At 42.0% G+C, this 15,179-nt stretch overlaps 1 protein-coding gene across 1 annotated transcript in view; it reads left to right on the top strand.

The window, feature by feature from the left end:
* ppp5c (protein phosphatase 5, catalytic subunit) overlaps nt 1-15,179 on the top strand; it is an 89,715-nt gene that overhangs the window by 12,188 nt on the left and 62,348 nt on the right. Inside the window, exon 2 of the mRNA XM_072270145.1 lies at nt 672-913. Coding sequence (XP_072126246.1) covers nt 672-913 — 242 coding nt within the window. The remainder of the gene's footprint in view (nt 1-671; nt 914-15,179) is intronic.

Consider the following 15,179-nt stretch of genomic DNA (forward strand, 5'->3'; position numbering starts at 1 on the left):
GTGCTGGAATTGGAGAGGGCCAGAAGATTGATCCTGGGATCTGTAAAGAGTATGAATTTCAGTTTGTATACTATATACATCCTCTGACATTAAACGGCACCATTGATGTATGGGGAGTGTTTGGCTTTGGTGTTTAGAAGAATCGGGGGATCGCATTGAAATATATCAGATATTGAAGGACCTAGTAGTGGATGTGGAGAAGGTGTTTCCTATAGTGGGGGAGTCTAGTACCAGGGGTACAGTCTCAGAATATAAAAATGTCCCTTTAGAACAGAGGTGAGGAGGAATTTATTGCCAGGGGTGATTGTGGAGCTTAAGTCATTGGTATTTAAAGCTGAGGTTGATAGAATCTTGATTAGTAAGGGTGGTGAGAAAGTAGAGAGAATGGAGTTGAGAGGGGACAGTAAATCAGCCATGACGGAATAGTGGAGTGGATTCAATGGACCGAATAGCCTAATTGCACTCCTGTTTCTTGTGGAAAGATCCAGGCATTGAGGGCTATGGGGTCTGGTGTAGACAAATAGTTGAGGTTATATATAATCATTCTGAGGGGCCAGGCAGTCACCTCCTGCTATTTTCTTGTATTCGTATGTATTGTGTGTTGTAGCTGAGTATTCCAGTTATTGTTTATTGCCAGTTTCTAATGATCTATCTTTCTTTTTTTCCTCTAGATAAAGATTACGACAATGCCATTAAGTATTACACCCAGGCCATCGAGTTGAACTCTGAGAATGCCATTTATTATGGGAATCGTAGTTTGGCATACTTACGGACTGAATGTTATGGCTATGCCTTGTCAGATGCCACCAAAGCGGTGGAGCTGGATAAGAAATACATTAAAGGGTATTATAGGCGAGCAACAGCCAACATGGCACTGGGCAAATTTAAGGCTGCACTGAAAGATTATGAAACGGTGAGTGGAAGTTTATTTAGTTATGTCTGTCTGCTTAACGATACAATACAGAACAGGCCCTTCCAACCCAGGAAACCGTGTTACCCAGCAACCCACCTATTTAACCCTAGCCTAATCATAGGAAAATTTTAAATGGCAAATTAACTACTAATCAGCACGTCTTTGGTCTGTGAGAGGGAACCAAAGTGCACTGAAGAAACCTACGCTGTCCCAGGGGGAACATACAAACTCCTTCAACCCAGATAAGTGTGAGGTGGTTCATTTTGGTAGGTCAAATATGGCAGAATATAGTACTAATGGTAAGACTCTTGGCAGTGTGGAGGATCAGAGGGATCTTGGGGTCAGAGTCCATAGGACACGCAAAGCTGCTACGCAGGTTGACTCTGTGGTTAAGGAGGCATACGGTGCATTGGCCTTCATCAATCATGAGATTGAGTTTAAGAGCCGAGAGGTGATGTTGCTGCTATATAGGACCCTGGTCAGACCCCACTTGGAGTACTGTGCTCAATTCAGGTCACCTCACTACAGGAAGGATGTGGAAACCATGGAAAGGGTGCAGAGGAGATTTACAAGGATGTTGCCTGGATTGGGGAGCATGCTTTATGAGAATAGGTTGAATGAGCTCAGCCTTTTCTCCTTGGAGTGGCGGAGTATGAGAGGTGACCTGATAGAGGTGTACAAAATGATGAGAGGCATTGATTGTGAGGATAGACAGGCTTTTTCCCAGGGCTGAAATGGCTACCACGAGAGGGCAGTTCAGGTGCTTGGAAGTAGGTACAGAGGAGATGTGAGGGGTAAGTTTTTTTTACAGAGTAGTGAGTGCGTGGTGGTGGAGGAGGATATGATAGGGTCTTTTAAGAGACACCTGGATAGGTACAAGGAGCTTTTTAAAAAAAAAAAAAAAAAAAAAAAAAAAAAAAAAAAAAATGAAGGGCTCTGGGTAACCCTAGGTAATTTCTAAAGTAAGTACTTGTTCGACACAGCATTGTGGGCCGAAGGGCCTGTATTGCGCTGTAGGTTTTTTGTGTTTCCTTGCATGCAGTGCCAGAATTGAACTCCAAACTCCCAACACCCTGAGCTGTAATTGTATCACTCTAACTGCTATGCTACCATGGTGCCCTGCAATGCCATGAAAATTATCTTTTGAAACATAGGGATCATTTGCATGCAGATTCCTGCATTTTATTGAACACAACAAAACAACCAGACAGACAAAACAACAGCAAACTGCATTTGTGCAGTATGCTAAACATAGGAAAAATATCCCAAGTTTCTACAGAGCGAGGCAAGAAGAGTAGGGCAGATGATCAAAGCTTAGCCCACAGGATTGGGCTTCAGTAATCAAATTAAATCAAGTTTCCTAATCATTCAACCATACTTGGATACGGCTGAACGAGACAGCATTCCTCTGGGGCCAAAGGTGTAAAGCATACACAGCAAATTCAAAATATTGAGGGAGGGAATTTATGGTACAGTTCCCATCAATCCAGCCTGTTATTCCACTGATCAGACTGGCCAGCACCAGTGGGGGAGGCCAGCTGCTAGCCGAGCATGGATGCCATGCGACACTGCCTCCGGCATCTCCTTATCTGGACTGCAGCAGCACGCAAGCCTGCGGCTTGAGACCTAGTCCTAATACATCTTACATTATCAGTGTCCAACAGGGTCTTGCGATCGCAAGAGAAACATCCAAGACAGTCACGGTTACACTCTACACTGCTTTTATGCACCAACTCCGATGCTGTCGAGTAGCAGGCAACAACGTGCTCTGCACCCAGGTCAGCTTCTCCGATCCCAGTCCAGTCTGCCAGCCAGCTGCAAAGAACAACAAGCAGTTCACTGATGCGATAGACCTGTTTTACCCGAAGTTCGTGGAGTCCAGTATGGTCTTGCAATCATTTATATAAAAAAAAACATTTAACAAAGAAAGGAACACTTTTGGTTGGCCCCCCAAGGGGCCGCTGCGTCCGAATGCGCTGCCATCTTACTGGAAGTAAAGGTTGGAGACAATTTGCAAAGGGGAAGGGAATTCCAGAGCTGAAGGCATGCCATTAGTTGTGAAACACACAAGGTGGTGAGGAATTCAGTGGGGCAGGCTGCATCTATGGAGTGAGGTGGAACAGTCAACATGTGGGCCCAGCCTTTCATCAGGGATGGGAATAAAGAGGGCAGAAACCAGAATAAAAGGTTTCTTTTATTTGGAGATGCAGAGTGGAACAGGGGAACAGGCCCTCCTGGGGCAACAATTTGCAAACCCACCTATTTAACACTAGCCTAATCACAGGACAATTTGCCATCTCTACTCTGCAGTGTATGTCTTTGGACTGTGGAAAGGAACTCGTGTTCATGGGGAGAATGTACCAACTCTTTACTGTGCCAGAATTGAACACAAACTGTGGATCTCCTCATGCTGTAATAGCGTTGTGTTAACTGCTATGCTACCATGTTGTGGAGGGAAATAGCATGGGCCATGAGTGATTGGTGAAGTGGAGGGAAGCTGGGAGGTGATGGTGGAAAAGACAAAGGGCTGGAAAAGAAGGAATTTGATGGGAGACAACAGCACATCACTGAATTAAGGGAAGGAGGTTGGGAACAGGGAGAAAGGTGTAGGTGATGGGCAGGCTGCGAAGGTGAGGGAGGGGAATGAGAGGGTGAAGGGATGACAGGAATAAAGGAGGAGGAAGAAAGGGGTAGTTACTGGAAGTTAGAGAAATCAATGTTCATACTGTCAGGCAGACTTCCAAATGGGGTGAGGTTTTCCTTTGCCCTGCACCTGGCCTCAGTCTGGCAGTGGAGGAGCCCATGGGCAGAAGTGTCAGTGTGGGAATACAGCAGACGAGCACAAGTGATTTCTAGCAGTCAGTGTCACGTCTCTCTGATGTAGGCCAGGCTGCACCAGGAGCACCAGATGCAATAAATGACGCTGATGGATGGACATCTAAAGTGCTCCATCACCCAGAAGGACTGAAAAGGGTATACTGAAGGGTGGTGAGTGAGAAGGGGTAAGGCCAGCTACAACACTGCTCTTTTACAGGAGAATCGATGGAGAGGTTGAGAGGACAAGGGAGTTGTGAAGAGAGCAATGACTGTGGAAAGGGGAAGGGGGAGGAAGACATTGAGTAATTTAGAGCGTAGAGCAGTACGTGTCCCTTGACCCACTGTTGTGCCGATCTTTTAACCACCTCCATGATCAATCTATCCTACATAACTCTCCATCTTACTGTTATCCATATGCCTTTTTTGCTCAGCATAACAAAACTGTCAATTTCCAGGTACATTTACATTTCTTCCCCTCACAGATATCAGCTATCAGAACATTTCCATTAAAGTGTAGACATCACCACCACATCCTATACAAAAGCCCTTATTAGTATAGCAGACAGGTTTACATCTACATATTATATACAGGGATAGAGGAGGTTATATGGAATGAGGCTTTGGAGTATGTTAACTCCTGTTCCATCAATGCCAGGCATTGTTTAATGCAATTTAAAATCCTACATAGACTACATTACTCAAAGGTAAGGGTTCATAAAGTATTCCCAGAGGTGTCCCCAGTGTGTGAGAAATGCAAGTCCTCGGAGGCAAATTTGTTATCAAGGACAGACTCAAGGAATTTGAAAAAATCTGGCAACCCATTACCGTTGTATTTAGAAGAGACTGACAGCTGAACTGGGGGTGGGGGCGGGCGGTAGGACCTAAACAGCACATACAGGAGAGGTGAGGGGAGGGTAGGGCTGAAAGGGGGAAGGAGACGGGGAGGTAGGGTTTCCTTTGCTTTTTGCTTGTTTACTATACATACATTCATTTGATTTTCATTATGTTGTAAGAAAGAAAAGAAGCATTGTACTTTAGGACATTGTCGGTTGTGGTTATGCTGATGTTGCTTCACAATAAAAATATTTGAAACAACTACATCTACATATTGTAGAAAAGGTTGCCATGTTTTATGAAAACTATTTGTTTTTGAGTGTACCATACATGTTTAAAAAGTCCAAAGGAATGTATTCCATGATTAATTTATGCCAGCCGGAAAGTCCAGGGGCCTTATCACATATCCAACAAAGTAAAATGTTCTTCCTTGCACACAAAGTCAGGATATTAAAAAGTTTTTTCTGATGTGCATTAATAATACGAGTGCTGGGTAAGCCTAAGAGAAAAGACACTGGGTCCAGTTCAAGCTCCATCTTCAGAATCTTTTCCATTTCACCCAAAATACCACTCCAGTATGCCTGAAGTTTGGAACAAGTCCAAAAACAATGGGTGAGAGTTCCAGTATTTCCTTTATATTTAGAGCACATTGGAGAAACCCCTGTCTTAAATTTCGAGAGACGATCTGGAGTCAGATGAGCTCTATGCAGAATTTTGAGTTGCAATGCTTTAGTTCTATTACAAACTGAAATTTTCTTTGAATTATCACAGATGTCTTCCCATGTTTCAGCTGTAATTTCTACTCCCAGCTCTCCCTCCCAACTGCTCAGCCTCTGCACAAGAACATTCCCTCAGGATGCTGTAAAAAGTACTGATGGAGACTTCACCTTTAGAACAGGACCCTCTTTTCTATGTCAGAACTATAGAAATCAGTTAATGATGCAAACATGAGGAAATCTGCAGATGCTGGAAGTTCAAGCAACACATAAAAAATGCTGGTGAACGCAGCAGGCCAGGCAACATCTATAGGTAGAGGTACAATTGATGTTTCGGGCTGAGACCCTTTGTCAGGACGTTTGTTTTTTTCTGTATATAATCTCTACTCTGAAAGAAACGAAAAAGGTCCTTGCTGGGTATGTTGAATTTCTGAATTATTTGACTAAAAGACATCATCGTTCCTTCATCAAATAAGTCTCCTAGATGGAAAATACTCTTAGAAACCCAAAGTGTAAATCCAGGATCCAGTATGCCAGGCTGAAAATCTGGACTGTCGGTTATTGGAGTGAAGGGTGATATTTTTGGTAGCGCAGCAAAAATATCACCCATATGTCTGTCTAATGTATCAGCCTCTACCACCATCTGTAGAACGGCCTTCCTTGCATCCACCACCTCCCAGTACTTTTGACTAATCACCTTAAAACTTAAAACTTAAAACCTGGCCTGCTGCATTCACCAGCAACTTTGATGTGTGTACCTTAAAACTATGCTCTTTTAATAGCCATTTTCACTGGGAAAAGTCTCTTGTACATCTCTTTCAAGTCACCTCTCATCCTCCTTTGCTTCAAAGAGAAAAGCCCTAGCTCGCTTATCCTCTCTTCATAGGACATGCTGTCTAATCCAGGTAACATCCTGGTAAATCTCCTCACTTTTGATTTGGATTATTGCGTAGGCTGAACTGACGATGCACATCTTTGGGTGTTGTGAGACCACATCTGGAATATTGTGTACAGTTTTGGTCTCCAAATTTGAGGAAGGACTTTCTAGCTATTGAGGGAGTGCAGCGTAGGTTCACGAGGTTAATTCCTGGGATGGCGGGACTGTCATATGTTGAAAGATTGGAGCGACTGGGGTTGTATGCACTGGAATTTAGAAGGATGAGAGGGGATCTGATTAAAACATATAAGATTATTAGGGGATTGGACAAGCTAGAGGCAGGAAACTTAAGGCCACAGTTTAAGAATAAGGGGTAGACAATTCAGAACAGAGTTAAAGAAAAGCTTTTTCACATGCTCTCATGAAGAAGATCTCCCTCATGTTCCCCTTAAGCATTTCACCTTTCACCTTTAATCTATGACTTCTAGTTTTAGTCCCACCCAACCTCACTGGAAAAATGCAGTTACCATCTCTATGACCCTCATAATTTTGTATACCTCTATCAAATATCACTCAGTCTCCTATGCTCCAAGGTATATACCCCTATTCTTTCTTTCCCTACAACTTGTGTCCTTGAGTCTTGGCTACAGCCTTGTAAATTCTCTCTATCTTTCTTGTAGGTAAGTGCAGGAACTGTACACAATACTCTACATTTGGTATAGAACAGTTTTTTGCCCTGTTAACTTTACTATGTTTCTTTACCAGAAATCAACCAATCTTACATTTAAAATTATGCGTACGTAATCTCAGAAAAAGCTTCATCCAGATGTGTTGTGATGCTCATTTTCGCAGTGTTGGCTGCTGTGGGATGGGGAAACCAGTCATTTTAGAGTCTAGTAGAGTTGCTATGTAAGCTCATTTTCACTGCAAATTGCTTGTTTCACTAACACTATCAGTGATGTGCAAAAGTATTTTATACTGTTCCTAAAATCGGACATTATTCATGGTATGGAAATTTTGTAGAGTGTGATCTCTCAAAATTGGTGACAATGCAGCAACAATAATCTCCAGCTAAGAATCTCCACCAAGCAACACAAGGATCTGTTAGAACAGCTTTGGTTCTTGGTTCTGCAGAGTAATTACATAATGTGCAGTTACTCTGCAAAATAATTGAGTTTCCACCACTCTCTGTAAAAAGTAGGAATCTGGATTCTGTCATTTTAAAGATTAGCAACACCCATCATAGTTGCTGGTGAGCGCAGCAGGCCAGGCAGCATCTCTAGGAAGAGGTACAGTTGACGTTTCGGGCCGAGACCCTTCGTCAGGACTAACTGAAGGAAGAGCTAGTAAGAGATTTGAAAGTGGGAGGGGGAGATCCAAAATGATAGGAGAAGACAGGAGGGGGAGGGATGGAGCCAAGAGCTGGACAGGTGATTGGCAAAAGGGATATGAGAGGATCACGGGACAGGAGGCCCAGGGAGAAGGAAAAGGGGGAGGGGGGGAAAAACCCAGAGGATGGGCAAGGGATATAGTTAGAGGGAGAAAAAGGAGAGAGAGAAAGTGTGTGTGTGTATACAAATAAATAACGGATGGGGTACAAGTGGGAGGTGGGGCATTAGCAGAAGTTAGAGAAGTCAGTGTTCATGCCATCAGGTTGGAGGCTACCCAGACGGAATATAAGGTGTTGTTCCTCCAACCTGAGTGTGGCTTCATCTTTACAGTAGAGGAGGCGGTGGATAGACATGTCAGAATGGGAATGGAATTAAAATGTGTGGCCACTGGGAGATCCTGCTTTCTCTGGCGGACAGAGCGTAGGTGTTCAGCAAAGCGATCTCCCAGTCTGCGTCGGGTCTCGCCAATATATAGAAGGCCACATCGGGAGCACCGGACGCAGTATGTCACCCCAGCCGACTCACAGGTGAAGTGTCGCCTCATCTGGAAGGACTGTCTGGGGCCCTGAATGATGGTAAGGGAGGAAGTGTAAGGGTATGTGTAGCACTTGTTCCGCTTACAAGGATAAGTGCCAGGAGGGAGATCAGTGGGGAGGGATGGGGGGGACGAATGGACAAGGGAGTTGCGTAGGGAGCGATCCCTGCGGAAAGCGGGGGTGGGGGGAGTTACGGAGAATAATATGTTGGACATATTATTGGACCCCCCCCCCCCCCACTTTCAAATCTCTTACTAGCTCTTCAGTTAGTCCTGATGAAGGGTCTCGGCCCGAAACGTCAACTGTACCTCTTCCTAGAGATGCTGCCTGGCCTGCTGCGCTCACCAGCAACTTTGATGTATGTTGCTTGAATTTCCAGCATCTGCAGAATTCCTCGTGTTTACGATTTTAAAAATTTAGCTTTATTTGTCAAACACACATTGAAACTTGCAGTGAAGGACGTAATTTTCATCAGCGACTAACACAGTCTGAGGAAGTGCTGGAGTAGCATGCAAGCGTCGCCATGCTGTTAATGCCAACACAGCGTGCCCACAACTTACTGATCCTAACCCAGACACTTTTGGAATGTGGGAGGAAACTGCAGCACCCAGAGGAATTCCACGCAGTCGTGGGAAAAACATACGAACTCCTAACAGATCACGGGAATTGAATTCTGTTCACTGTGAAGTATTGCACTAACCTCTAGGCTATCATGGTATTCTAAATTCTACTGTTTCCTTGAAATCATTTTACTTTCTGCAATCAATTGTGTGTTTTCAGAGGTTTGTTTCAACTTCAAAACTTTTTTTTCCAAGATGAGTTTTTTTTTTCTCTTGTGTATGCAATTAGCCATAAATACTCCCTACCAGGAGTTCTGCCATTAGTATTTAAACATGGCTCCTTGTGAGGTCAGATTATAAATTTGTGAAATTCAGAGAGAGGGAGTTAATAATTTGGCAAAGAGTTGCTTTGATGGGGAGGGGTGATTGTTCATCAGAACAGAGCAAAACATTAAAAAATATATATTAAAAATTACTATTAAAATGTATGTATAAAAAATTAAATGAATAAGTAGTGCAGAAAGAAAGTTGGTTTGCTTCAGTCAAAGATAATTGGCAGGTCGGCTTTTTTGAACTACGCTCCTAAACTGGAACTTAATACCTGAAGCAATAAGAAATGCAGACTCTGACACTTTTAAACACCAGCTCAAAACCTTGATTTAGCTTGCTTTTAAGTAGCACTTTAGTCTTTTGTTTTTAATTATAGTTTATTTTATTTTCATGTTTGCACGTTATCCCATTGTAAATCACATTGAACTACATTGTATGAAGAATGCTCTATAAATAAGTTATTTTTGTTTCTCAGCTCAGGCTGGTAAAACCTGAGGTACAGGCATAGCTAAGTGCACTTATTTTTCAATTGCTAGGAACTTTCAGACTATTCTTGTGGCCTTCTGGAGATTTGGATAAATATTGCTGTTGGTGTAATTGGTTTAATACTATTGTGTAGTGACTTTGGGATGATACTAGTTGTAGATTTTACCATTGGGACAATGTATACCCTGTTCATGTTCCATAGTCTCAATTTCCTCTCCTAATTCAACATATTTCTGGTGTTTTTCACAATTTGATTTCAGTATGTGCTATATCTATTAAATAAGTTGTTCTTGTTTCTTTATCCTGTAATATTATATCCAGATGGTTATTATGGATTATCCTATCTGTAATAATGGATTGGTTGTAATATAATTTGCAGGACTATGACTCTAAAACTGGATCAGGCTTATATTTATGGTAAGGTATGGTTTATTTTGTGAGTTTGTATTTTAAAGCAAGATTTTGGTGAAAGATGTTTGCTTCTTGATTGTGCCTGTGTTAGTAATCAGATTGAGTTAAACTGCTGTAGGACCCTGAAATGTGCTGTATTTTTTTCTGGTTTCTCTTGGTATTTTCTGCAGTTACTATCCTGAATTTCTTGGTCCTTGAATGTAATTTTGTTTTTTTTAACCTCTTGGTCCTGTATTGCTGCAAGGAGCCCCTCTGTTTCTGGGAAGAGGTATCCAGCTCTGAGCCAGGCATTCGATGCTTCCTTGTCCACATCTACTCTGCTCAGATCATGGGGATGTCTCCCATGGAGGGTCATGCTCTTCCATTGGTTAACTTTTTCTTCTGTAATGATTAAATTCTTCTTTTCTCTATGTTCTATCATTTAGGTTTTGTGGTGTGTACTTATCAGAATTGCATATAGTTACATCCCATGCTGATTCCTGTTTTTGTTGATGAAAGTATATCCTCCCTCAAGTTTTATCTGATTTGTGTAAATTATTTTTTTTCTCTGTTATTCCTTTTCCTTCTGTCCTAGGTAATGTAAATCTAAGTGAGTTTGAGTGTACATAGTGTTTTCTAAAATTTGTCATTTCAGTTCTTGTTTTTCTTTGCAAATTTTCCAGATTGGTTTTGGACCAAGATATTATTCCTAAGGAGTACATTAATATGGGTACATCAGAAGTGTTTATTGCCTTTGTTATATTTTTACTATTGTGCTCTGTTGGATATTCTTAAGCCTTGAAGTAAATTCTGTCAAAAGTTTTCCCTTTATCGCAGTATGATCTATTTTCTTTGCTTGTTGATATCCCAGATATTTAAATATTTCATATGTATCCATCAGTTATATTGTGTTCTGCCAAACTCACTTATATTCTACTAGCTCTGTTGTACCTTTCCTTGTGTTTAATGTTCTGCACTTATCTAGTCCAAAGTTCATGTTTGTTTTTTTAGAAAATAGTTCTACTATTGGGTAAGAGTGACCATAATATGGTGGAATTCTTCATTAAGATGGAGAGTGACATAGTTAATTCAGAAACAAAGGTTCTGAACTTAAAGAGGGGTAACTTTGAAGGTATGAGACGTGAATTAGCTAAGATAGACTGGCAAATGACACTTAAAGGATTGATGGTGGCTATGCAATGGCGAGCATTTAAAGGTTGCATGGATGAACTACAACAATTGTTCATCCCAGTTTGGCAAAAGAATAAATCAAGGAAGGTAGTGCACCCGTGGCTGACAAGAGAAATTAGGGATAGTATCAATTCCAAAGAAGCAGCATACAAATTAGCCAGAGAAAGTGGCTCACCTGAGGACTGGGAGAAATTCAGAGTTCAGCAGAGGAGGACAAAGGGCTTAATTAGGAAGGGGAAAAAAGATTATGAGAGAAAACTGGCAGGCAACATAAAAACGGACTGTAAAAGCTTTTATAGGTATGTAAAAAGGAAAAGACTGGTAAAGGCAAATGTAGGTCCCCTACAGACAGAAACAGGTGAACTGATTATGGGGAGCAAGGACATGGCAGACCAATTGAATAATTACTTTGGTTCTGTCTTCACTAAGGAGGACATAAATAATCTTCCAGAAATAGTAGGGGATAGAGGGTCCAGTGAGATGGAGGAACTGAGCGAAATACTTGTTAGTAGGGAAGTGGTGTTAGGTAAATTGAAGGGATTGAAGGCAGATAAATCCCCAGGGCCAGATGGTCTGCATCCTAGAGTGCTTAAGGAAGTAGCCCAAGAAATAGTGGATGCATTAGTGATAATTTTTCAAAACTTGTTAGATTCTGGACTAGTTCCTGAGGATTGGAGGGTGGCTAATGTAACCCCACTTTTTAAAAAAGGAGGGAGAGAGAAACCGGGGAACTATAGACCGATTATCCTAACGTCGGTGGTAGGGAAACTGCTGGAGTCAGTTATCAAAGATGTGATAACAGCACATTTGGAAAGCGGTGAAATCATTGGACAAAGTCAACATGGATTTGTGAAGGGAAAGTCATGTCTGACGAATCTCATTGAATTTTTTGAGAATGTAACTAGTAGAGTGGATAGGGGAGAACCAGTGGATGTGGTATATTTGGATTTTCAAAAGGCTTTTGACAAGGTCCCACACAGGAGATTAGTGTGCAAACTTAAAGCACATGGTATTGGGGGTAAGGTATTGATGTGGATGGAGAATTGGTTAGCAGACAGGAAACAAAGAGTGGGAATAAACGGGACCTTTTCAGAATGGCAGGCGGTGACTAGTGGGGTACCGCAAGGCTCAGTGCTGAGACCCCAGTTGTTTACAATATATATTAATGACTTGGATGAGGGAATTAAATGCAGCATCTCCAAGTTTGCGGATGAGACGCAGCTGGGTGGCAGTGTTAGCTGTGAGGAGGATGCTAAGAGGATGCAAAGTGACTTGGATAGGTTGGGTGAGTGGGCAAATTCATGGCAGATGCAATTTAATGTGGATAAATGTGAAGTTATCCACTTTGGTAGCAAAAATAGGAAAACAGATTATTATCTGAATGGTGGCCGATTAGGAAAAGGGGAGGTGCAACGAGACCTGAGTGTCATTATACACCAGTCATTGAAAGTGGGCATGCAGGTACAGCAGGCGGTGAAAAAGGTGAATGGTATGCTGGCATTTATAGCGAGAGGATTTGAGTACAGGAGCAGGGAGGTACTACTGCAGTTGTACAAGGCCTTGGTGAGACCACAGCTGGAGTATTGTGTGCAGTTTTGGTCCCCTAATCTGAGGAAAGACATCCTTGCCATAGAGGGAGTACAAAGAGGGTTCACCAGATTGATTCCTGGGATAGCAGGACTTTCATATGAAGAAAGACTGGATGAACTGGGCTTGTACTCGTTGGAGTTTGGAAGATTGAGGGGGGATCTGATTGAAACGTATAAAATCCTAAAGGGATTGGACAGGCTAGATGCAGGAAGATTGTTCCCGATGTTGGGGAAGTCCAGAACAAGGGGTCACAGTTTGAGGATAAAGGGGAAGCCTTTTAGGACCAAGATTAGGAAAAACTTCTTCACTCAGAGAGTGGTGAATCTGTGGAATTCTTTGCCACAGGAAGCAGTTGAGGCCAGTACATTGGCTATATTTAAGAGGGAGTTAGATATGGTCCTTGTGGCTACGGGGATCAGGGGGTATGGAGGGAAGGCTGGGGCGGGGTTCTGAGTTGGATGATCAGCCATGATCATAATAAATGGCGGTGCAGGCTCGAAGGGCCGAATGGCCTACTCCTGCACCTATTTTCTATGTTTCTATTTGAATTAATTGCTTTAGCTTTACCGATGGAGTGTACAATATCAAATCATCCATACTTAGGTGTGCCAAAGTATAATTTGTTTATCTCTGATTTGATACCCTATTTTCATCTTGCACAATAAATCAGAGCGGGTTTAAAGCTAGACGAAACCATAATGGGTTCAGAGTCACCCTGGGAAATGCTTTGTTTTATTTTGATAACAATGATTCTTTTTTGGTTGGTGTGTACCTAATTTGATTAGGGAGCTTAAGGTAAAGGAATCCTTACGAGGCAGTTATCATATGATGGAATTCACCCTGCACTTTGAAAGGGAGAAGATAAAGTCTGATGTATCCATATTACAGTGAAGTAAAAGGAATTACTGAGCCATGAGAGAGGAGCTGGCCGAAGCTGATTGGAAGGGGTCACTATCAGGGATGATGGCAGAACAGCAGTGACTGGTGTTTCTGGGAGCAACTTGGAAGGCACAGAATATATATATACCAAATATGAAGGCTTATTTTAAAGGGAGGATGAAGCAACCGTGACTGGGAAGGGAAGTCAGAAAAGCATAAAAGCAAAAGAGGGGGCATATAATGTAGCAAAAATTAGTGGGAAGTTAGAATAATTGGGTAGCTTTTAAAAAGCAGCAGAAGGCAGTTAAAAAGTATAAAGTATAAAAAGCCATAAGGAGTGAAAAGATGAAATATGAAGGAAAGTAAGCCAAATAAATAAAATGATAGTAAAAGTTTTTTTAAAGATATTTAAAGAATAAAAGATGCAAGAATGGATATTGGTCTACTGGAAAATGATGCTGGAAGTTTAGTACTGGGGGACAAAAATTGCGGATGAACTTGAGTATTTTAGTATTTTGTGTCAGTCTTCACTATGGAAGACGCTAACAGAAACTTGAGAGTGTGAAATGGCAAATGTGACTGTAGTTGCTATTACCAATGAGAAGCTAAAATTTCTGAAGGTAGATAAGTCACCTGGATGAGATTGCCTACACACGAGGGTTCTGAAGAAGGTAGCTGAAGAGATTGTGGAGGCATTAGTAATGATCATTAAAGAATTGCTGGATTATGGAATGGTTCTGCAGGACTGAAAAATTGCAAATATCACTCCACTCTTCAAGAAGGGAGAGAGGCAGAAGAGAGGAAATTATAAGCCAGTTAGTCTGACTTCAGTGATTGGGAAAAGATGTTGGAGTTCATTATTAAGGATGAGGTTTCAGAGTAGTTGGAGGCATATGATAAAATAAGCCAAAGTCAGCATGGTTTCCTTAAGGGAAAATCTTGCCTGACAAATCTGTTTGTTGGAATTCTTTGTGGAAATAACAGGCAGGATAGACAAAGGAGTCAGTGGATATTGCTTATTTGTTTTTTTTTCAGAAGACCTTTGACAAGGTGCTGCGTATAAGGCTGCTTAACAAGATAAGAACCCATGGTATAACAGGAAAGATACTCCACGGATAGAGCGTTGGCTGATTGGCAGGAGGCAGAGTGGGAATAAAGGGAGTCTTATTGTGTGCCGGTAACTAGTGGTGTTCCACAGTCAAGTCAAGTCAAATTTATTTGTATAGCACATTTTAAAAACAACCCACATTGACCAAAGTGCTGTACAGATCAGAGTAGATACCTAAAATCATAAATACAAGAAACACAGACATAACCAACAAGGCAAACAGCTTACAGGCACAAAAGAAACAACACAAGGGCCTAAGCACAAGCCAAAAATCAGCCACATCAGGAGGATTCAACCGCTAGTGAATAAAGGTAAGTTTTGAGCCTGGATTTAAAAGAGTCGATGGAATGGGGGCAGATCTGATAGGGAGGGGAATGCTGTTCCACAGTCTAGGGGCTACAATAGCAAAGGCACGGTCACCCCTGAGCTTAAATTTAGATCGCGGGGCAGCCAGGAGCCCCAAGTCAGCTGACCTGAGGGACTTGGAAGTAGAATAAGGGGTTAGAAGATCTGTGATATGGGGCGGGGGGGCAGCCCATTTAGGGCTTTATAAACGAACAG

Source organism: Mobula birostris, chromosome 10, assembly GCF_030028105.1.
Source record: "Mobula birostris isolate sMobBir1 chromosome 10, sMobBir1.hap1, whole genome shotgun sequence".
Lineage (NCBI taxonomy): Eukaryota > Metazoa > Chordata > Chondrichthyes > Myliobatiformes > Myliobatidae > Mobula > Mobula birostris.